This window comes from Sinocyclocheilus anshuiensis, unplaced genomic scaffold (genome assembly GCF_001515605.1).
Source record: "Sinocyclocheilus anshuiensis isolate Anshui unplaced genomic scaffold, SAMN03320099.WGS_v1.1 scaffold129, whole genome shotgun sequence".
NCBI classification, from domain to species: Eukaryota; Metazoa; Chordata; class Actinopteri; order Cypriniformes; family Cyprinidae; genus Sinocyclocheilus; species Sinocyclocheilus anshuiensis.
This window is the reverse complement of record NW_015537946.1, coordinates 259,233-282,042: the sequence shown is the minus strand read 5'-3', so window position 1 is coordinate 282,042 and position 22,810 is coordinate 259,233. Positions and strand designations below refer to the sequence as shown.

At 40.0% G+C, this 22,810-nt stretch overlaps 1 protein-coding gene across 1 annotated transcript in view; it reads left to right on the top strand.

Annotated features, from left to right (window-relative positions):
* Positions 1–22,810, top strand: part of LOC107664056 (SPARC-related modular calcium-binding protein 1-like) — a 93,703-nt gene that overhangs the window by 53,010 nt on the left and 17,883 nt on the right. The window contains exons 8-14 of the mRNA XM_016454500.1: positions 1,588–1,644; positions 1,759–1,830; positions 9,948–10,140; positions 11,957–12,039; positions 15,269–15,374; positions 16,130–16,374; positions 17,530–17,566. Coding sequence (XP_016309986.1) covers positions 1,588–1,644; positions 1,759–1,830; positions 9,948–10,140; positions 11,957–12,039; positions 15,269–15,374; positions 16,130–16,374; positions 17,530–17,566 — 793 coding nt within the window. The remainder of the gene's footprint in view (positions 1–1,587; positions 1,645–1,758; positions 1,831–9,947; positions 10,141–11,956; positions 12,040–15,268; positions 15,375–16,129; positions 16,375–17,529; positions 17,567–22,810) is intronic.

Here is a 22,810-nt window from a genome sequence, read left to right as displayed (position 1 = left end):
AATAATTTTGATCAGTGTTCTTTTTCAAATAGCTCATTTAAGTTTATTCTACTTTGCTTCAGAATGTTTTTAACTCATGAAATATGCTTAAAAATGCTTTCTTGTTTTCTGCAGAATGCAAAAGAGATATTTTGAAACATTTCTCAGTGTTTGAAGTATCCTCTAAAGGATAAAACAGTAGTGATTTGACGTTTACAATTTTACATTTGTGAAGGATGAAGGAATTCATTCCTTCACAAAAGACACACAGTTGACCCTTCGGGCACACAGTTGACCCTTCGTAAAGACCTGCCCCCCTTCATTACTGTTGGTACGTCCAACAAGCCACCGCGCTCTCACGCCACACATCATGTTCTCACGCAGTGAAAAATATATCGTGGAGCAAAGAGGAAACTGACAACGTGCCGACAGACAAGACAAAGAAGGTTACTTTTGGTATGAAACAAAGTCTTAGCTTTCAAATTCTGTCATTTTGTAAGAAATTCAAACAATAAATACCCTATTGTGGTCCTTTAATGTGTCGTGACAGATCTCAGTTCAAGCGGCACGTGAACCAATCATTTCTTCCTCTTTACTAATTATAGCATGAAATAAACATGAATGAACATCAGAAGGTATCTTGTTTCAACTGTGGAAAGATGTCAATACACACTTTTCAAGTTCAAGTCCACCAATGTCAATCTACTCTCCTGTCTGGTTTGTTTGTCGGACAAAAATGGCGGATTCTGTGTTATGATTGGTCAGATCCCCTGTCAATCAGACTCCCTGCGAAGGGTCAATTGGGTGTTTTTTTTTCTAATTTTTAATTACTTTGAATCAAATGCTATGTTGAAATTCATCTTGAAGCTGGTTGGTTTGATTTAAGGTGTACAATTGTTTTAATGAAATGATTGAGTGGCTGTCAGTGTTGCTCTTACAGAACAAATTCTCTGACTTGGATGTGAAAATATCTTTAAAAATAGCTTTTAACAGAGAGATCATATTACTGCTGCTTCAGAATATATATATAATAAACATTGATTTCAAATGTAAACAGTGGTCAGGGTAAAATGATTGTCACATTGACTGTAATTCAGTTCAGTGAACTACATGTATTCTATGAACTGGTTTTGCTGCCACCCTGTTGTGGCTTTAGCACTGTAGCTTTGGCCCCTCCACTGCCAGGGCCTACAATGATGTGAGCCACAAGAAAATCAGCCAGAATGCAATAGAACATAAATGGGTAAGTACTGTAGGACGTTTGCCATTTCTCAATTATCATGACAACTTTGAATGTGTTAAATAATGCACTATTGCCTTTTTATACAATTATGCATTACAATACCATTTATCTAAACAGTATGTATGTGAAAGCTAGTTTTTTTGCATTCCGATATGTGTGTTACTGAGTGAATGAACACTGTTATTTATCTGTGTTTTCTCACTTGTATTTTCTCACTTTGTATCCTCTGTCCCTCACCCACTTTGTTTTCTGTGCTATTGGCCGGGCCATGTGCAAATCCCAATCATTCAACAGTTGTGGAGAGTAGATTGTATTAACCTCAATAATGGTAGTCTCTTTCCGTTTCTTTCTCACCCTCAATCCAGATGATGGCTCCAAACCCACATCAACCATGGAGACACATGTTGTCCCAGAAGGTGAGGGTAAGTTTGGACCCCATGCAAAAATAAGCAACACAACAACAACATACGAGTCTTGCATTTATGGATATGACTGATATACAAGTGCAAATCAATCTTATGTTGTATTTTAAACAGAGATTACAGCTCCAACGTTGTGGATTAAGCAGCTGGGGTCCAAACAGAACAGTTCAAACAGTAGGAAGTCAGGTGAGAATCTCTATCTACCATCCATCTGTCTGTTTGTCTATCTGTCTATCTATCTATGGCTATCGTCCATTGGTAAATTTAATGTTCTGATATATCAAAATCAGTTGTCTCACAACAGACATGCCTGTCTACAGCTGATTTGATTTATAATAGATACAAATGGAAAGAAAATCCCATAAACCTATTTCCTTCTTTGAGCAGCAATGACCAACAACACATATTTTCAAGCAGAGCTTTATGTTGACACATACAAGTCTGCTGGCTAGCCTACATAGCACTACAGAAATATTTCAAAGCATCGCCATTGCAGCATCCAAGTCGGTGCATTCAGGCGCACTTGATTGTGCAATAGCTCTGTTCCAGTTTTAGATTTAATATTCAGCATGTCCAGGGACGAGAAACCTAACACCAGTAGAATTACGGCGCCCCTCTTTCTCTGTTTGTCTCAACTACAAAAATGGCGGATTCTGTGTTATGATTGGTCAGATCCCCTGTCAATCAGACTCCCTGCGAAGGGTCAATTGGGTGTTTTTTTTTCTAATTTTTAATTACTTTGAATCAAATGCTATGTTGAAATTCATCTTGAAGCTGGTTGGTTTGATTTAAGGTGTACAATTGTTTTAATGAAATGATTGAGTGGCTGTCAGTGTTGCTCTTACAGAACAAATTCTCTGACTTGGATGTGAAAATATCTTTAAAAATAGCTTTTAACAGAGAGATCATATTACTGCTGCTTCAGAATATATATATAATAAACATTGATTTCAAATGTAAACAGTGGTCAGGGTAAAATGATTGTCACATTGACTGTAATTCAGTTCAGTGAACTACATGTATTCTATGAACTGGTTTTGCTGCCACCCTGTTGTGGCTTTAGCACTGTAGCTTTGGCCCCTCCACTGCCAGGGCCTACAATGATGTGAGCCACAAGAAAATCAGCCAGAATGCAATAGAACATAAATGGGTAAGTACTGTAGGACGTTTGCCATTTCTCAATTATCATGACAACTTTGAATGTGTTAAATAATGCACTATTGCCTTTTTATACAATTATGCATTACAATACCATTTATCTAAACAGTATGTATGTGAAAGCTAGTTTTTTTGCATTCCGATATGTGTGTTACTGAGTGAATGAACACTGTTATTTATCTGTGTTTTCTCACTTGTATTTTCTCACTTTGTATCCTCTGTCCCTCACCCACTTTGTTTTCTGTGCTATTGGCCGGGCCATGTGCAAATCCCAATCATTCAACAGTTGTGGAGAGTAGATTGTATTAACCTCAATAATGGTAGTCTCTTTCCGTTTCTTTCTCACCCTCAATCCAGATGATGGTTCCAAGCCCACACCAACCATGGAGACACATGTTGTCCCAGAAGGTGAGGGTAAGTTTGGACCCCATGCAAAAATAAGCAACACAACAACAACATACGAGTCTTGCATTTATGGATATGACTGATATACAAGTGCAAATCAATCTTATGTTGTATTTTAAACAGAGATTACAGCTCCAACGTTGTGGATTAAGCAGCTGGGGTCCAAACAGAACAGTTCAAACAGTAGGAAGTCAGGTGAGAATCTCTATCTATCTGTCTGTCTATCTATGGTTAACGTCCAATTGTAAATCTGATATTCTGATATATCAAATTCAGTTGTCTCACAACAGACATGCCTGTCTACAGCTGATTTGATTTATAATAGATACAAATGGAAAGAAAATCCCATAAACCTATTTCCTTCTTTGAGCAGCAATGACCAACAACACATATTTTCAAGCAGAGCTTTATGTTGACACATACAAGTCTGCTGGCTAGCCTACATAGCACTACAGAAATATTTCAAAGCATCGCCATTGCAGCATCCAAGTCGGTGCATTCAGGCGCACTTGATTGTGCAATAGCTCTGTTCCAGTTTTAGATTTAATATTCAGCATGTCCAGGGACGAGAAACCTAACACCAGTAGAATTACGGCGCCCCTCTTTCTCTGTTTGTCTCAACTCTCCTCTGTGTAATTTGTTTAGCTTTCTGTGTCTCCTTTACAATTTCCTTCAAATGAGTCGAGCACCCTCTGGGCATGCTCAGTCAACTCCGTCAAGCTCTGTGAGGTTTTTGGGCAGTGCGGTTGAGAGGTAGAGGGATCTGAATTTTTGTAGCACAAGAAGAGAGCACATTTCATGACTGAGGGGAGAGAGATGTGTGTGTGTTGTGTACATAGTGTGTGTATGAGCAGTTCCAGTGGTGTTCCTTTGTGTACTTATTGCCTGTGTGACCTATAATTGGTAGACATTGAAAAATAATCGATTTATTCCACCAGAAAAAAATTTGACAAAAAATGTTCTGTGCTGAAGGAAACACTTACCTTGAGCAGACAAGTTGTATATCTACTCTGACAAGTCTTTGGAACGCTTCTCCTCCTGTGACCAATTAGCATCTGTTGCACATCAACACTGTTCAACAAGAATAGCAGATCCACGGTCATCACAAGGGTGCTTTTGGTGCAGAAGTGACGGAATTGGCATCAGGTTCCACCGTTGCTGCTCTTGGGAGCGTGTGTGGGATCTGGAGTAAATTGAAACACTGAGATGTTGCTTTTTCTGCTAAAGTAAATCTTGAAGAAAGTCAAGTTTCCATCTCTCAGTGCATTGTGGGTGGTACGCATCAGTTCAATCTTTCACACATCAACTCTTGCAGTTATAAAAGTGAACATGCTCATCTAAGGTGAGGTAAATGGTGTGTTTCTATGGTAATTGTGGTTGTGGTCTCCATTAAACAGAACAAGCATAATTATCATAGTGTTCCCTCAGATTTGGGGGTGGTGGTATTAAGGGTTTGAACTAGCTACTGTACAAAAATGTCTCTGTGGCTTCAAATGCAGGTAACACTTGGCAAAAACAGATCTGTAGAGTTACAGAGACACCACAGGGCGCTTTAAAAAGACTTTAAGGGTGCTGTCACATCTGGCCCGTTGATATGGAACCTGCTGCGTTTCCCCCCTTAGCTCGGTTCGTTTGGGCATATGTGAACACGGCAATCACTCTCGGATCCGCGCCAAAACAATCGGTCTGAGATCGCCTGAACGAGGTGGTCCCGGCTCGATTGAAAACGAACTCTGGAGCGGTTCGGTTGTAGTGAGAAAGCAATCCGATCTAACGGACCAACGAACCAGGCTATATCACAATGTATAATGGGCAATTACGTAAGTTCCGTGAAAATCATTAGCTTTGCTGTTTTGCTAATACCTCAAAATGAACTTGTGAATGTCTGTGGGTGAGCATGTCTTCGCCATTCAAAATCAAAGCGCACATTTTCATTTTATAATGCCGTCTTATTGCTCTTCGTCCTAGTAGGTGCATTTTAAAAAATGTTTTCCAGATGAATCCTGGACTCCTGCTCAAAATTATAAATTAATATAACGACAGCTACAAAAAAAACAACAATAAGCCCGCAAAGCTGTTGTCGTTCCATCCTGACAGATGACAGCTGTGACAGCTCAGTGGAATCCTGGAAAATAAACCGTGGAACTTTGACCCAATGAGAGAACAGTTTACTCGCACGTGACTTGTATTAACAAATTTGGTGTGTTTAGAAATTTTGCCATGTGAAAGCGAAACGCACCAAAAATAAAAAGCAACATTGTAATAATTGTAATCCCTGTTTTGGAACAAAGTAATCGATCTACAGGTGTGAAAGCACCCTTAACCCTAGCGTGACTTTACCTAAAACTGTCTTTTTTTCTGCAAACATCGCTCTTTGTGCCTAAAAATGATTGAACTGAAGTGTTTTTTTCTTTTTTATCACATCATTAAAAAATATCACCATTAACTTAAAAAATAAAAATCATATTTCCCCACCTCACACGCAAAGTTTTTGGATCACAGTCACCATAGGCATTATGGGACCAGCATAGGCCCTCAAACTAATACTCATACTGCAATCATCATGTATTGTTACTGACAGTAAACCCTGCATTATTTCAACACAGTGTAAATTCATATATTTACTTATTTAAATAAATAACTGAAATTCTGGTTGTATCAATCAGTTTCAGTCTTATCTATTATGACTGAAAAAAATATTATATATGGTATATTATATTACATTATATTAACAGAATTATTATAATGAAATGCTGTTTCTCTTACTTTAAAATAAACTTGCTTGTGTTTAAATAATATGGCAAAAAAAAGATACCAAACATTTAAATATGAATTCGTAACATGGAAATGTAACAACATAACAGAGGTAAAACGTAGAATATTACATATAACGTATAACGTATTACGTATAGCGTAGAAATATATATTTTTCTATTATTCTATAAAAACCTGTTAAATGTAATGATGATTAATGAGGACATGGCTAATAAAATAAAATAGGATTTCTTTCTTTGCATTTTCTTTGCATTTTCTACATTTTACAGAGTTAAAGCCATCTACTGTATGTGGATTATGATGTATGCATCTAAAAGTCTAACTACCCACCTTATTTTTAACGTAACACTGGGCACAGCCATTTGTAATTTGATATGCAAGGCTTCCGGTGTCATTCGCTTCCAGTTATTTGTATCTGTATAAAACTGTTTACTTTCGTGTTGTAAAATAAGGTGGATATGACTAAGTTCTGTATCCTATTAATTATATAAGTTGTAAGTAATGGGGACACAAATGAGGCACAAATGGTTTTCTCAGATTGACCCAATTTGGTAAGTCACTTTGGATAAAAGCATCTGCCATATGGCAAATAACCAACGCTCGCCACATGCCCAGGAAGTTCTTAAATTATTACGCATCATTGGCCCATCCTCTGTGAGAAACAACATATTGTGTTTCTTGATAAACATCAAAACCCACTATTTGCCAATTCACATAAAGCAAATAAAAATGAAGTTGTTAGAATACTTCTAAGGATGAGGAAATGTTTGACAAGTGTCGATAAACCTTTCCATCCCCTCTGTGTAGCATATTAAAGTTTTTAAAGAACATGGTGCCCACCCCTCCTCTTCTGGCCCATCATACCCTCTTCTGTTACTATGAGCGCCGAATGCATAGATCCAAGAATGGAGTAATTACTTACCCCACAGCTGAAAACAATTGGAGTGATAGCAGAAGAAAGAGAGATAGAAAGAGAGAGATATATGCATCTAAAAGAGAAAACGAGAGAGAGAACGCTGTGTTTACAAGAGGCCGATAAGTCTGAGTTTCAAGCTATTTTGTTTGGCCAGATCTTGGCACGATGAAACACATGAGGCTCTGATTTTCAGCATGATAGTGAGGAAATCAGCAGAGTTTACCTACAACATGCTGCATATAAACTAATCAATACCAGCCTGTGAACATTGAGAAGGAACCACAGCAAAGCATTCTGGGGAACAATGAGCAATGAGGTCTCACCTTGGCTGTATTCTCTCTTATGTCTGTTTGTTTAAACAGAACTCATTCAACTCACTTCTTGGAACAACAAGGGACAGAATGCATAGAAATGGCTGTATTACGAAAAGAGCGGAGGGTCGGATTGTTTTACATGCAGATAAAAAAGAAAAAAGAAAAAAAAAGAATGCATAAAAAAAATTTGACATGAATAGGATTAAATGGGATCTGAGACTGCCCATCCTTTTCTGTCCTGTTTTATTGTATTAGGATGAGAGAGAGTAAAAAAAAAAACAATTTTCTTTTGGGAATCACAGCTGCTTGGCGCCAGTATACCCTCGCTACAATAAACAGTGCTAAATAATTTCGATATGAAGGAACCTTGGCAGGAAGCACAGGAGTCATGGACTCTGCCGTGAACACTTGAGTGTGGATTGTGAGCCCATCTCTGAAAAAGAGGACATGATAATACTCCGATGGCTAACTCTCCCCCGTTCCTTGTCTTTGCAGTCAGGTTCCACTTAAAACATCCCAAACCTTGTTCCCGATCATGCCAATGCTGTCAGTCCCCTTACCAGAACTATTTGTAATGAAGACAAAAGCAAAAACAGCAGGATTTGGTTACACTGAACAGGGTTGTAGCTCATGGTTTTCATTTGGAGGTTCAGATGAACCCTGATTGGGTAGTGCCGTTCTCCTCTTACACTCCAGATCTTGTCCTACCTCAGTACCACCCCTCAGCCCTCGGCCAGAAATTGTATACTTCGGTAGGAATTCATTTGAAGGCCATTTAGGCTTTTTTTTCAAATAAAACTATGGAACTTGGATTGTACTGTACACATTGAGGCACATTGTTCTGCGGCGCTCAGGTAGGCTCAGGTTATTTTGTCCCATTATTTCTCCCAAAAGAATGTAGGTGATGTAATATTTGTGTCACTATAGAATTGCGAACATAATGTTTCCAAACAGGTTTCCCAAACAGCCCTAGAACCCCACATACCCTGTGCCCATCTGCCATTGTTTAGACAAATAGTCCCACCCCAGACTAATGCTATTGGTTGAACCACGCGTTCATACTACTCGACAAATTCATCAATTTCGTCGATTAATATGGACTGTTTAATCTATTAAAAACAAATAACACATTTAAAGAAGGATCAATTTTTTACTTCCTATTTATGTGAAGATTGATATTTCCAACCCAGGCTCATTGCAAATATATGCCTGTAGTATCAGGCTACATTTTATTACACCAGTTGCTGTACATATTGCAGTAGTTTGAGAATGTAATGTCCGGTGAGTGTCCCTAAAATGTAAATGCTCTATCACATTTGAAAAAACAAAACAAAAACATAACACCTACATTAAACCCTACCCTAAACATAAACAATAGTGGTAACAAAAGTAAACATGAGATATAAAAAAGAAAAACCATTTGCTGAATCAATTAAATGTTGTACCAGGTCATCTACCAAGCACATTTACTTACATTAGAATAGCTATAAATACTGTATGGAGCTGGTTATGTGATGCATAACATGAATGTATTAAAATGTTTTAATATATTATGTATTGAAAATGTTTTAGAACTGTTTGTAAAGGTACATTTTTGGAGCAAAAATGTAGGTAGAGGCATTTCTAATGAGCCCTTCATGTTGAGTCTGCATTTATTTGGGGATTCAATGTGTAACTTAATGTTGAATTGGTTATATGTTTATTCAATTCACAGCCCTATTTTTAACATTACAAAAATAACAAGAAATCAAACTGAGGAAGAAGAAAGAGAAGGAGACTTGAGAGAGTTTTGTATAGCTTATGCATCTGTGCAATCTAATGATTAACAGCTTGTCCCAAGCTGTCATGCTGAGGAACGGCGGTTCTGATAACTCTTCTTGCGGCACGATATTCACTAAACATCTGATTAAAAATGACATGAATCAGTAGTGCTAAAAAGCACTTCAGCACCCCACTAGCTGGATTAGGCTCAATATGTGGTGCTGTTATTCTTGGCCCAAAGCACTGCAAGTGAGCAATGTACTAAATGGATTTCAAAATAAATAGAGATTTATGAGACAAGGCGTTAAAACATTTAAAAAAACATCTCTCAAGTGTCCTTTGTGTTAATAAATACAGGGAAATTAAACCCTAATGGCTCAGAGAACTTCAGAAAAGGAGCGAAGATGCCTCTTGAAAGTGTTTAAGTCAATTCTGCCTGGTGAGTTTTATTGTAGCTAAAAGGGAAATATTTTTTTGTAGTTTGTATCGCCAAAATTGGCCACTAGGGGCAATCACATAAGGATGCTTTTGCTAAGTGAAGGTGGTGCCACCTTGTACCAGCTTAATATAGATGGACGATTGATGTAAAAACTGTTTTTGCCATTAGCTGCTTCCCCGCCATTGACAGAATTTTCAGATTGTCAGTGTTTTCACTATTTATATGGTAGGAGGCGCATCTTCTGAAAAAGATTTGAATCCCCAGATCAAAACAAGGCGAAGAAGTAGAAACAAGCGGTCACGTATGTAAGCAGATGCATACATAAAATAACGAGATCATCAAACATTAAACAGCATATAAGTCAAAACTGCCTAATATTACCGAATGAAATGTCAACCCAGGAAGTGGGCCTATGCAAGCTTTGGGGGGAGTTGATGCTTTTTAATGAAACTTGCCCATATCCAAGTGTTGATATGTAAAAGAATGCATGAAGCTAGTTATTTCTGTGTATTGAGAGTGTTTCTCATGGTTTTAGAGAAAGTTCCCTCTTGTGACCAGGAGAGGCAGACCGCTCAAGATGAGGCTCAGCAGAACCCACGGGAAGCCATCTTCATCCCTGACTGCGGCCTGCAGGGCCTCTACAAGCCGGTCCAGTGCCACCAGTCCACTGGTTACTGCTGGTGTGTGCTGGTGGACACTGGGAGACCCATACCTGGAACCTCTGCGAGGTAAGACAGAGACATTTTGTTCTTATGACAAATTTTGTAATTGTATCGTTAGCATTTCCTATTATTTGCGCTGTTACCTCATTATTTATACGACATGTTTCTGGATGAGCTTGCATGCTCTAAACATCTCAAAATGCTTTAAGTATTGCAGTCATCAGTAACACAATCCAATGTGACTGATTAGTTTAGTTGTGGGACATTATGACAATTGGCCTTCTCTCCAAACCACATAGTCTTTATTTTTTCCATGCTGGATTGTGTAGAAAGTACTCATATTGAAAGCGTGACACGTACTCATGTGCTTCTACCCATTAAGAGCCAGAGCACGATGTGCTCTGAATGTGTAAATTGCTCCCTTTTTTGCTTTGGAAATATTGAGAAAGTTTAGCCAACTGGTTCTCACTAAATTAAATTCTCAATGTGAATTCAGGCACTGAGGCCCCGCTGCCTCTGTACCATGCTGAGAGAGCTTGATATTTTGGATAGATGTTCTAGTCGTTTCCATTAAATCCTAGATTTTTTTTTGTTTTTCTTGTTTGAGGCTGCAGTGTCATGCATTCTTATGTCTGTCTCAGTCAATTTTGAGTGCAATTTTGTGTAATAAAAACCAGTGAACCAAATCTAATCAAACAATGGAATCAAATACTTGGAGTTTGTCATGTCTTCATTTGTTTGGATAGCTGTTTTAACCAAGACAGGACTTGTATGGCTGTATTCTCTTTTTCTGAGGGTTTGTTACAGTGAATGCCAAACTCTGCAATCTCTACTAACAATTAACAAAGAAAATGTGCAGGATGCTTGTCCATGAAGATTTGGTTTCCAAGTCAACTTATTTGGTGTCCAAGAAGTTGATATAATGGGGTCATCAAGGTGTTCTAAGTGGTTTTAAGCATGTTTCTAACCATTTGTAATGTTGTGGAGCAAATAAAGGCAGGCAGAGAGCTCAGGGATGGCCTCCTTGATTGTGACGGGACAGGCTGAGAGCTTGGGAACGGTCGGCACCTCCTCGGGAGGTTCTGTAGCAGTCCCCGCCACCTTGGGAGGTTCTGTAGCAGTCCCCACCACCTCAAGGCAACTGTGTACAGCCCAGACACACAGAAGGGTGACCAACATCACCGGAAGGTCAGCAGATGGTGTAAAAACCTTAGAGACCACCGGGCTTGAGATTGCAGAGGCTGCCTTCACCGACATCAACAGAAGGTCCACCACACTGGACACCAGCCTGCTCCTGTCTAGTAGTGGAGATGGTACATGATAGTAATATCAAGTGGCGGTCCAAGCTCCACATCTGCTGGAGTTTGTGGAGCATAGCAAAGGCAGGTGGAGACGTGGACCTATGTGCAGGAATTTAATAAAGTAACAGAATACACAGAACACAGAGAACTCAGGAACAAAAACATGCAAGAAACAGGCAACCATTACAATCAACAACTAACAAAGCACAAGAGAAACACAAAAGCTATATACACATAAGAACAAAAGGGACCAATAAGTAACCATGACAACAAACAAGGAAAAGGGTGTGGTCAATTAATTACTATGACAACTAACAGGGGTAACCAGAGAGACAAATGAGGCAGCACAGCAAACAGTGGCAAAGCACACACAGAGAACATGTAACAGCCTGGAGGTTGTTCCTTGTTGGTTGCCTACTGACTCAAATCAAAATAATCCATAAGAGTCCAAAGTCTGTGTGATATTCTGGCCTCCAGATATGACTTGTATGACTTTGTACAAAAAAAAAACACTGAAAAAAGTAGATTTTTTTTTTTATAAACATTGTAACTAAGTGCCTCATGTTTGTGTTCTCCATCAGGTATAAGAAACCAGAATGTGACAATGCGGCTCGTTCTCGAGACTCAGACATGGAAGATCCTTTTAGAGACAGAGATCTGACAGGTGAGCAAAATACTTGACATGAGGTGTGTCCCAATTTGCATATTTGCACACTTCACCAATTGATGGTATAAATAGTGCAAGTCAACACACGTTCATGCTGAAAATTCCAACAAGAAGTGTACTTCATTACACGGATGATGCACTCATTTAACTGAAAAAAGTGTGAAATGCACACACTTAATGAACGTGTCAGCCGCAGCCTTAATAACATAGCTTTAATAACCAGACTCCGATGCTGGATGACAAACTAGCCTTCTAGTCATACAGTATACAGTAGAGCAGTGGTTTTCAAACTTTTTACAGCGGCGTACCAACTGGGGCATTTAACATTCTTCTGCGTACCCCCTCTTTTCCACTTAGACCGCAGTCACACGTTTTCTATTAAAGGCCAATATTTGCCCCTTTAAATTGATTTACAGGTGTATTTTTTTACTTTTATAGAGGCAAATATTTTCTATCCTTATTAACATGTATGTCATGTTTTATGTCATATTCTTAACATTCCATTAAGTGTATTATTAATATATTATGCAATAAATGATGGCAAATTGATGGCAAATCTAAAATATAAAATAGATTTAAATAGATTTAAAAATAAAACCGCCAGTAGGTGGCGACAAGTCACTGTCTTAATGAGCCAGGCGTTGCGTCATTCATTCATTCATTCATTCATTCAGTAATGAAGCAAAATGCTGTAGTTATGAATATGTTATTAATCACTGACTCTCCAAATCATTCAAAGCCGCAGATTCGTTCGCTAATGAAACACCGCTGTATGTTGCTTGGAGACGCACACCAGATGATACGGATTTCGTTGGAACTATTATTTCATTGCAAAATAGAACAAACATGACAATATTGTGTTTAAAATGTAGACTACATTTAAAATGTAAAATGTTCACTTAATATTACCATTTTTGTTGAACTGTTGTAAAAATTAATGGCACATTTGCCATTGTTTGGATATTCAGGGAAATTTGCATTCTTGCTCGTATCTTAAACATGAAAACAATAACACGCACAGAGTGTGTCTGTATCAATATATCTCAGTTTGTATCAATATTTGCTTTTCATGCTATTAAGTGAAGATCTACTTTAAAGATACATTGAAGAGCACCGCAATTTGCTAAAGCAGCATATTCAGCAGGCATCCTATCGCATGCACGCTGCTTGTGTGGATGCAGTCAGATTTGACCACAAAAGATGAGGTAAGCTGATTGGATATCATGTATTTGACCGTTTACGGCACTCCCATTTTCCTGTTTTTACATTAGAAGCGGCATATTGATTGTCAGAAATACATGTTCGGTTTTAATGTTACTTTAAGTTGGGGTAGAATTAAATTAATGCCAAAACTCCGAATTTTGTTCGCGTACCCCCCTCCGTCATCTCGCATACCCCAGTTTGAGAACCACTGCAGTACAGTATATAAAGCGTAGTTTAAGTGCATAGTGTATAATGTGTCTATGGACTAACTGTCCAATTAGTTTGTCACTCATTCTTCTGTTTATACACATATTGTTTCTAAAATGGTTTGATAAAATCGTTTTACAATTGCATGCTAATACAGTGTACCAGTCATTTATTAGCTTTATTAGCTATAGCGTTGAGGTCATTTGTAAGCTATATGTAGTTGACTAACTTTTTCACTATTTCATATTCCACTTATATATATTATATATATACAATAAAGATTTTTGTCCATTTAAATGTTCTTCTCTCTGAATCTGCCTAGCAAGTAGCAAATCGTGATCCATTTCTGTGATCTAGCTTAAGCCTATTGCTTGTTTTATGTGCAATAATGATTGATATTGCTAATATGTTTCTCTGCATTTAAATTGGTGTTTTATTGTATATATTCATTTTCATGATTATTTTGCTTACCTTTTTTGTGTTTGCTAATAATGTTTGACAAATGATTACAGTATCAAATACAAAAATATGCAGCACCACACGTTAGCATTTAAAGGTTGTTTTCTCTTGAAATATTAGGCTTTTGCTCATTCCAGTTCATTCCTAGGTTTCTCGCTTCTTTCCCTTTCATTTAGAACTTCATTGTAACTCCTTTTTAATTCCCCATCTGGTAAGTTTACAGAGTAAAACATGGCTCCTGACTGGGCAACAGATGTGTGGTGTAGTTTACGACAGTGTGGACCACTGGGGAGGGCAGCGGCGGGGGACCGAGAAGTGCTGTCAATGCCCGGGGGACTTCAGTGAAATTATTTTTATGTACTCTACTTGAGTGCTACCTGGCACCAAAACAAAGAGTCTTGGTTTCATCCTTTCAACACCGGAATGGAGAAAAAAAGAACTTTGGATAGATGTACAACCATTTCCACAGGCCAAATTCCACTACAAGACCTACCTGTAGCATCATGCTAGTGCAAACAAACAAACTCAGGGCTAATCTACTTCAGGGCTTCCAACAAGCTGGATTTATGAAGTCTACATGTGCCGAATACAGTATGGCAAGTTTGACAAGATGAGTCTGATTCCATATGTTCTGATTTAACACTTGGGCTGAGAAGCACTGAGCCGGCACGTCATCACACTTGTCTAAACCTTACAGATACTAATTGGAGTCACCTGGTGAGCCACAGGGCCCCATCTCCGATACTACCTTGAGCCAGCAAAATTACAATGAGGAAAATCAGGAAAGTTAGTGGGACTGAGGTAGAGGGTGCAGCACAAGAAAACCAAAGTGAAAAAACAGCTACTCCTGTTTTAAGTTGCCCTTTAAGAGACACAATTAAGGACCGAAACATTGACTCAAGTCGTGCACACCGTTGCAGCCAAGCATCTGGGACAGTTAAAAAAGTGCTACCCAAGGTGTTCAGCAGTGTGTCATAAAAGTTAACAGGGCTGCGGTGGTCTGTGAAAGTGCCCTCGTCACCTTGTCACTCTAACTTATTTGCTACTTTACATTTCACACATGCACTCAAGCATTTGGAAATGCTAACATATTTTGCTTGGCATATTATGTTGATTATGGGATCTTTGAACTGCTAAAATGTTAAGATTGAGATCAAATGTGACTTGTATTAGAAATACAACTGTATTGCATTATGGTTTCATTGGGACAGCTTAATACGTCCCTTGCTAACTGTGAGCATAATTGAAAACAAGTTGGTCTGAGAATATTTCAGTGTTGAAATATCTCTTTTGTATGCTGCTGCAAGCTTAAATGGGAATGATTGTGGTTATACCAGTCTTTATTTAAATGTCACAGGGTGTCCAGAGGGAAAGAAAGTGGAATTCATAACCAGCCTGTTGGATGCCCTTACTACTGACATGGTGCAGGCTATCAACTCACCAGCCCCCTCTGGTGGTGGGAGGTAAGAATTTAATAAATCAATGTGTTATTTACAGATTTGTCATGCAACAGAAAAAAAAGAAAGGAAGAAAAAAAGGTTATGAGAATAAATGTGTATCGATTTGGGAAAATTGCCATGTTATTAGAATAGAGCAGGTGTGGCCAACGTTTAGAGATTTTTCTCCAAATATTATATTATTATTATTATTATTATTATTATAGTAATATAACATTAAAACACTTTCATATTTTTAAGAGATGAGCCAAAGACAAGTTTAGTCTTGATTGGACCAGCATTGATTAACTAGATCTTTTTTTTTATCTGGGAGGGGGGGAAAAGTAGTTTCTTCTTGAACAGAGTGTCCAAGCACAATGTTAGTATGTTAGTAATGTTAGTAATGTGGGCCTGACATTTTTATCCACAACTTCCCACATCTGTCTGATATTCTAGTGCCTAGATGTGACCGAGGACCCTATGAGTTATGAACACAATGTAATTCTATTTTATTTTATTTTATTCAGTTTTAGTCACAAGTCTTCAAAAGAGGTATCATTAATGTTCATAGGACAAACACTGCTTTTAATGTTCTATAAATCAATAAATAATGAAGGTAATTTGAAACTGCCCTGTATCTGTATCTCTTCTCTTTAGCCATTTGCTGTCTGTCTTCTCTGTCTTTCAAATTAATCAAACCACAACAAAAAACCTTAAATGTAAAATATGTTTTGAAAGTATTATACAGTATACCCAACCAACTGGGATTGTTTCTCCTCCAGGTTTGTTGAGCCTGACCCAAGCCACACACTGGAGGAACGGGTGGTTCATTGGTACTTTGCCCAGCTGGATAATAATGGCAGTCACAATATCAATAAGAAGGAGATGAAGCCCTTCAAGCGCTATGTAAAGAAGAAAGCCAAACCCAAACAATGTGCCCGCAAGTTCACCGACTACTGCGACCTTAACAAGGACAAGTCCATCTCCCTTCAAGAACTCAAAGGATGCCTAGGAGTCAATAAAGAGGGTGTGCAGTTTTTCTGAATGCATTTATGTTATACAAACATATGATGAATTAAATTTAGAACTGGAGTGGTGGTGTTTTGCTTTGGTGGAACCACATTTTTTGACGTTATTACGGAAGTTACTTAATTTCCCTTGATACTTCCTGTCCCATTGAATACACAATGCAGGTTGGTGTTCCTACCAACTTCCAACCAGTTTCCACATTTTTTTAGGTAGTACTTCTAGAACTTTTGAAATTAACTTCTGATTTTAATCATTTAAATTTATTTTCCTCTTATCTAATCAAAACCCAGTAGACAGATATTATTGAAGCATATCTTTACAACATATTATTATTACATTATCACAACATACAAATGCACTTTTTACAAATATAATCGTTATCCAAAACAGTAACGTTATGTGCTTTGGGGGTCAAATTGACACCAGCCAAAACACACTGTATTATGTATGTGTTATATGATTGATGCATATTGTTAATGCAAAATTTCTTAACAGTAAGTTTCCATAAGATTAGAGAAAGTCCTGAAGTTTCTTGTTAAATATAGAATCCCATTTCAGACTCAGAGTTGGAAACAGTTTATTGCTACTTTGTTTTTCATAATTGCAACTTTATATCTCACAGTGTGACATAATATTTTGCAATGTGAATTTATTATTTCAAATTGTGACCTAATTTGTCATAATTGCTACTTTATGTGAAGCCATATGACTTTATATCTCACACTGGGACTTTATATGTTGCAGTGTAATACTATATATCCTGCAAATCGCACAATTGTGACTTTTGTGATTTGGTCAAACAGTATGACTTTATAACTCACAATGCGACTTTAAATGTCACAATTGTAATTTCATACTTCACAGTGTACTTTATACACACTTTGTCACAATTAGTTTTTTTTTTTTTTTTTTTTTTTTTTGTTCTGAGGCAGAAACAGGCTTAGTGTGCTTACTCAAACCCCAAACAGCAGTGATTGTACAAAATGAGTCAGATACTGGCACGGTGACATCTTTGTAAGAGTCAGCAGTTCCTGACTACTGGAAAAAATGGTGGAAACATCGATAGGAGAAGCACTGGTTTGGGAAAACATGTCAGTCAGATCCTTTACTTATTATTAACATTTGTCTTTCTTGTATGTTCTTCTTTTTGCAGGTAGCACTACAAGCAGCATCAGCAGTCTGGGGACAAGGCAAGGGACACATTTGTTCAGTAAGGCCTGACTAATTGCTTTCGCACTAACATTTGCCTCAGCAGCTGCAGAGAGCAGAAATTATAATATATTAACAATATGAATAGAGTGCAAGCAATGTAGTGAACAATATATTCCTTGCCCTTTTATGATGGAGATGGGATGAATGATGCATCTTTATGGCCACCCACATTGTGTCTGCTTTTGTGTGTGCATGTATTCTTTGTGAACTAAATTCAATAGATGATTACTTTAATCATAGTTTTTCGCTGTAGTCAGAGTTCTGTATGAGTCAGAAGCGACCTATTCTCAGAATAATCAGGGACAAAAAGTGGCATCATTATGGAGAGTAATTTGGTGGAAAATTCACATTCAACCTATAGGGCCTCTAGAGTGATCATCTCAGTGAAGAAAATACGGATCTTTGCTCAAAGGCAATTAGTTCCAATTTTTTCCCCAAAAAATTTTAGTTGAGAAATGCAAAATTAAATCAAGTACAGTTATTACTTTAAACCTAAAACATAAACTTTTCCTGTAAATACCCCAACTCTGTGAAAAAACATTAGAGTAAGTCAACTATTGCCAAACAGTGTTATGAATTAATGCTTTAGCTATTCGTTGTCCATGCTGTAGAATGTTGTTACAGAAAGAGCATATTTCCAACTTGACTTAAACATTCTGGCTAGCAGGTAATTTAGTTCAAGTTCTCTTCTTTACGTCATTTTTTCTTAGATGCAAGTTGTATTGTTTTGTTTATGTTATGTTTATATGTATATATTTCATTAATTTAATTTTAATTTAATTCCTAACAAGTGCTTCAGTTTGTTCTGTTTGTTCACTGTTCTGCTTCAGATCACACAGCTCAAACGGCAAATTTCCGGCATTATTGACAATGATTGGATTATTTGAAAACAACTTTTTCTAGATTTTCTTCAAAAAGAAAAAAAAAGTGTTGGTAATGTGTTGCAGTGTTATTTTCACTATATTTTCATCAACATCTTATATATATATATATATATATATATATATACTGTATATATATAACAAGAACAGTCCATTTACAGTTCATCTCGCTTTGAGTGTAGATCCGGTGAATGCTGCATTTGTAGAAGGTTAGCGTTCCAAGCAGACATTAGATGTACATTTAAAAAAAAAAAAAGGAAAAATGTGAGACTACAGATGTTTTCCTATTTGTAGAGTAATCATTTGATAGGAATACAATGTAATACTGTACAAACAGTACAGTTTCCCCTCGGGAAGTTTACTCTTAGAACACAAAATGCCCATTGACAAATGTATGCAGTTTTAACCGGTTTGGCACAGACTACCCAACATTGGGTTACACTGACCCAGCGCTGGATAGGTGTGTGAAGGGGTTCATCATTTGTAATGACAGTAAAAATGACCCAGCAGCTGAGTTACAGAAAAACTACCCAGTACCTAGGTCAAAAATAATAAAAATAACCTTAAAAATGACCCAGCAGGCTGAACCCAACATTTGGGTTAAAAAAAAAAAAAAACAGCATTTTTTAGAGTGCAGAAAAACATCTCCAGGTTACGCATGTAACCATGGTCCCTTCGGGGAACCATGGTTACATGCGTAACCTGGAGACGTTCCAGTTCAGGAACTCGAGCTCCGTCGAAACGCTACAGGAACAAGAATGCCCACGCCGCCAGACTTGCAAATCCCTGCCTAGTGTGGAAGAGCACAACTAAGGCAAGAGAAAAGGGAGCCAGGAGTGGCTAAAGTCGGCGGGGCCCGCCGTCCTGAAGGCCAACTTCTGGAGGATTGAGCCTTGACCTCCAAAGGAGAGGGGAGATCAGAGGACTTAAGGCTATGGAATAGCATCCTGATCCACCACTTAGCATAAGCTTCTCTGGCCGGAGGCCTCAGCCTCAGCACACCGCGGAGGAAATGTGTGAGAAGAGGGTGTCTTCCCACTGAATGGCCACCGAGAGGGTCGTGGTAGGCCGCAATGGCAGCCATGAAGACCTCTAGGGTGGTGCGGGTCAACCTAGGATAAACAGGCCTGCAGGAACTCCAGAACTGTACCAAACGGGCAGTTAGCTGGGTCGAGCTGGCGGTCGAAGTACAGTTTCCTCATAGAGGGAGCTCTGGATGGAGGATGGTCTCAACAACCTCAGTTGAGAGACCAGAAGCTATGAGTTGTGCCTCCTCAGAGGCCACACCCACAGCTTCCACAGCTCCGGGCGGGGGCGCGCCCTCCGCCTGAGAGAGGAGATCTCTCCTGACAGGAATCTCCCATGGAGCGCCGTCGAGGAGAGAAATCAGGTCCGAGAATCATACTCAGCCCGGCCAGAACGGGGCTGCTGGCAGTCGACTGGCCTCATTCCAGCGCACTCTCTACAGAACTCCCGGGAGCAGAACAATCGGGGGAAAGGTGTACAGACGAAGCCGCGGCCACGTCTGTACCATGGCATCCAGCCCCAGTGGAGCTGGATGAGTCAGAGAGAGAACCAGAGGGGACCATGCGATATCATCTGAGTCGCAAACAAATCCACCAGAGCCTGGCCAAAGACTCTCAAAATCTGCTTCACCCCTCGGGGTGAGGCATCTATTCCCCGGGCCTCGGCCACTGTTGTGTTGTCGGTGCGCACCAACACATAGCGATCTCTTAGGCCTGGGAGGAAGTGTTTCAAAGCTAGAAACACGGTCAGCATCTCCAGTCAACTCATGCGCCACGTGAGATGTGAGCACAACTAAGGCGAGTGAAAAGGGAGCCAGGAGTGGCTAAAGTAGGCGGGGAGATCTCAGAGATGTGAGATCCACAGGCCGCGGGCCGAGCGGCCACTCATGACCGCTCCCAACCGGTGAGAGATGCATCCGTCGCTAGCATATGTGGTGACCAGGAGCTCCCAGCACCGGGCGCTGAGATAAGAACCAAGGTTTCCTTCACATGTCCAAGGCACGTAGGCACCGCCGCGTGACCTTGAGCATGCAAAGCGGGTTTCCCCTTGGGGAGAACCACTTGGTCTTAAGCCACCACTGTAGGGGTCTCATGTACAGCAGGCCAAAAGTAACCATGTTGGACGCAGCTGCCATCAGACCCAGCAGTCTGGAACTGCTTGACAGTGAGTGACCGGCCTTCTCTAACTCTCGCGACTGCGGTGAGGATCGACTCGATCCGAGCAGGAGACATACGTGCCTGCATCGTGGTCGAATCCCACACCACGCCCAGATAAGTGGTTCTCTGTACTGGAGAAAGCACACTTTTCTTGGCGTTAAGTCTTAACCCCAGCTCTTTCGTGTGAGCGAGAACGACTCTGTGTCGAACCGACATCTGCTCTGATTGAGCTAATATCAACCAATCGTCGATGTGGTTGAGTCGTGAAAGTGTGGGGTGAGAGTGCAAGGCCAAAGGAAGCACTCGGTGTTGGTAAGCTTTTGCCCCCAAAAGCAAATCTCAGAAACTTCCTGTAATGAGGAAGGATGGAGACATGTGCATCTTTTAGATCGATCGTGCCAAACCAGTGCTCGGACTTGATCTGAGACACGACTTGTTTGAGTGTGAGCGTGCTGAACTTCTGTCGCCTGACTGAGCGATTCAAATGACGCAGATCTAAAATAGGACGCCACCCTCCATCCTTCCTCAGAATCGTGAAGTACCGACTGTAGAACCCGGACTCTGCTACATGAGGAGGGACCACCTCGATGGTCTCCTTCCTCAAAAGAGTAACTACTTCTGTTCCATGACCAGAGCCTGCTCGGGACCCACCATAGTGGGGATGACCCCGTTTAAACTGAGGACTGAGCGATTCAAATGACACAGATCTAAAATAGGACACCACCCTCCATCCTTCCCCGAAATGGTGAAGCACCGACTGTAGAACCCGGACTCTGCTACATGAGGAGGAACCACCTCGATGGCCTCCTTCCTCAAAAGAGTAACTACTTCTGTTCCATGACCAGAGCCTGCTCGGGACCCACCATAGTGGGGATGACCCCGTTTAAACTGAGGTGGAGGAGAACTGGATTCTATAGCCTCAGTCTACAGTGTGCAGGACCCACCGAGACATGTTAGTCTACTAAGGGGAATCAGTTTCTCGAGACTGACCTCTGGTGTAATCAGAGCGGCTAGCTCGGTGCCCTGAAGCGGCGAACCGGCAGGGGATGGCCGTACTAGCTGCTCTATAGATCTCCGTGGAGGTCGCGAGCCTCTTTGCACTTTGCCTTCCGCTAAAAGCCTTCGGCCTGGGAGCGCCACTCTGACTCTAGACTCAGCGGAGTACGAGAAGTGACGCCCCAGAATGAGGAGCTGGAACATGGTAGGTTGGGACTGCTCCCGCCCAGCAGCCTCTGCTGACCGCCTCACGTGCTCTTACTCGAGAATTTTTATCCCAAGAGCACCTGTATATCTAACTTCTCATAGTCAGATAAATACTTAATTTAATTCCTCAGAATTAAATGCAGCCAAACAACCAGACGAGTAAACACGGTCTGGTGTGATAAGATTCATATCAAAAATCGAAAATTATATATCTAACTTCTCATAGTCAGATAAATACTTAATTTAATTCCTCAGAATTAAATGCAGCCAAACAACCAGACGAGTAAACACGGTCTGGTGTGATAAGATTCATATCAAAAATCAAAAATTATATATCTAACTTCTCATAATCAGATAAATACCTAATTTAATTCCTCAAAATTGAATGCAGCCAAACAACCAAACGAGTAAACACGGTCTGGTGTGGTAAGATTCACATCAAAAACTGAAAATGATGTAATACACGCGTTGCCTCGGCAGCGCGCAAGCCGCTTGGTCACACAAACAATATCAATCTCCTTGGAGAAAAGTAGCTGCAGCAGCGAGCTCTCACTCAGAGGGGGAAGAAACCGCAGCGCGGGCTTCCAAGCCTCGAGAGAGAGAGCTGGATCTAGGGAGTGCAGGCGAAGAAAGGGCGAGCCATCTCCAACCCATCCGCTAGATCCACGTGCGATCCCCGCGATCTTCTCTCGAGAGCTGACTCTGCGTGTTTTGCTCCCAAGCAGACAACACACAAACTGTGCGTATCCCCACCCGAAATGTAGCGCAGGCAGGGAAGAACACACAGCCTGTGATGCTGCCCGCTCTCGCCGTATGTTTGTCTACACTCGTATTGGTAAAGTGAAGAGTGATAATGGACAGACAACACCAAATAAGACTGACACACACAGAGCGCTTGCTGAATGACAGAAAGCTGACGCCGCTTTCACCGCACGTGCTTTTATGCTTCCTGGTC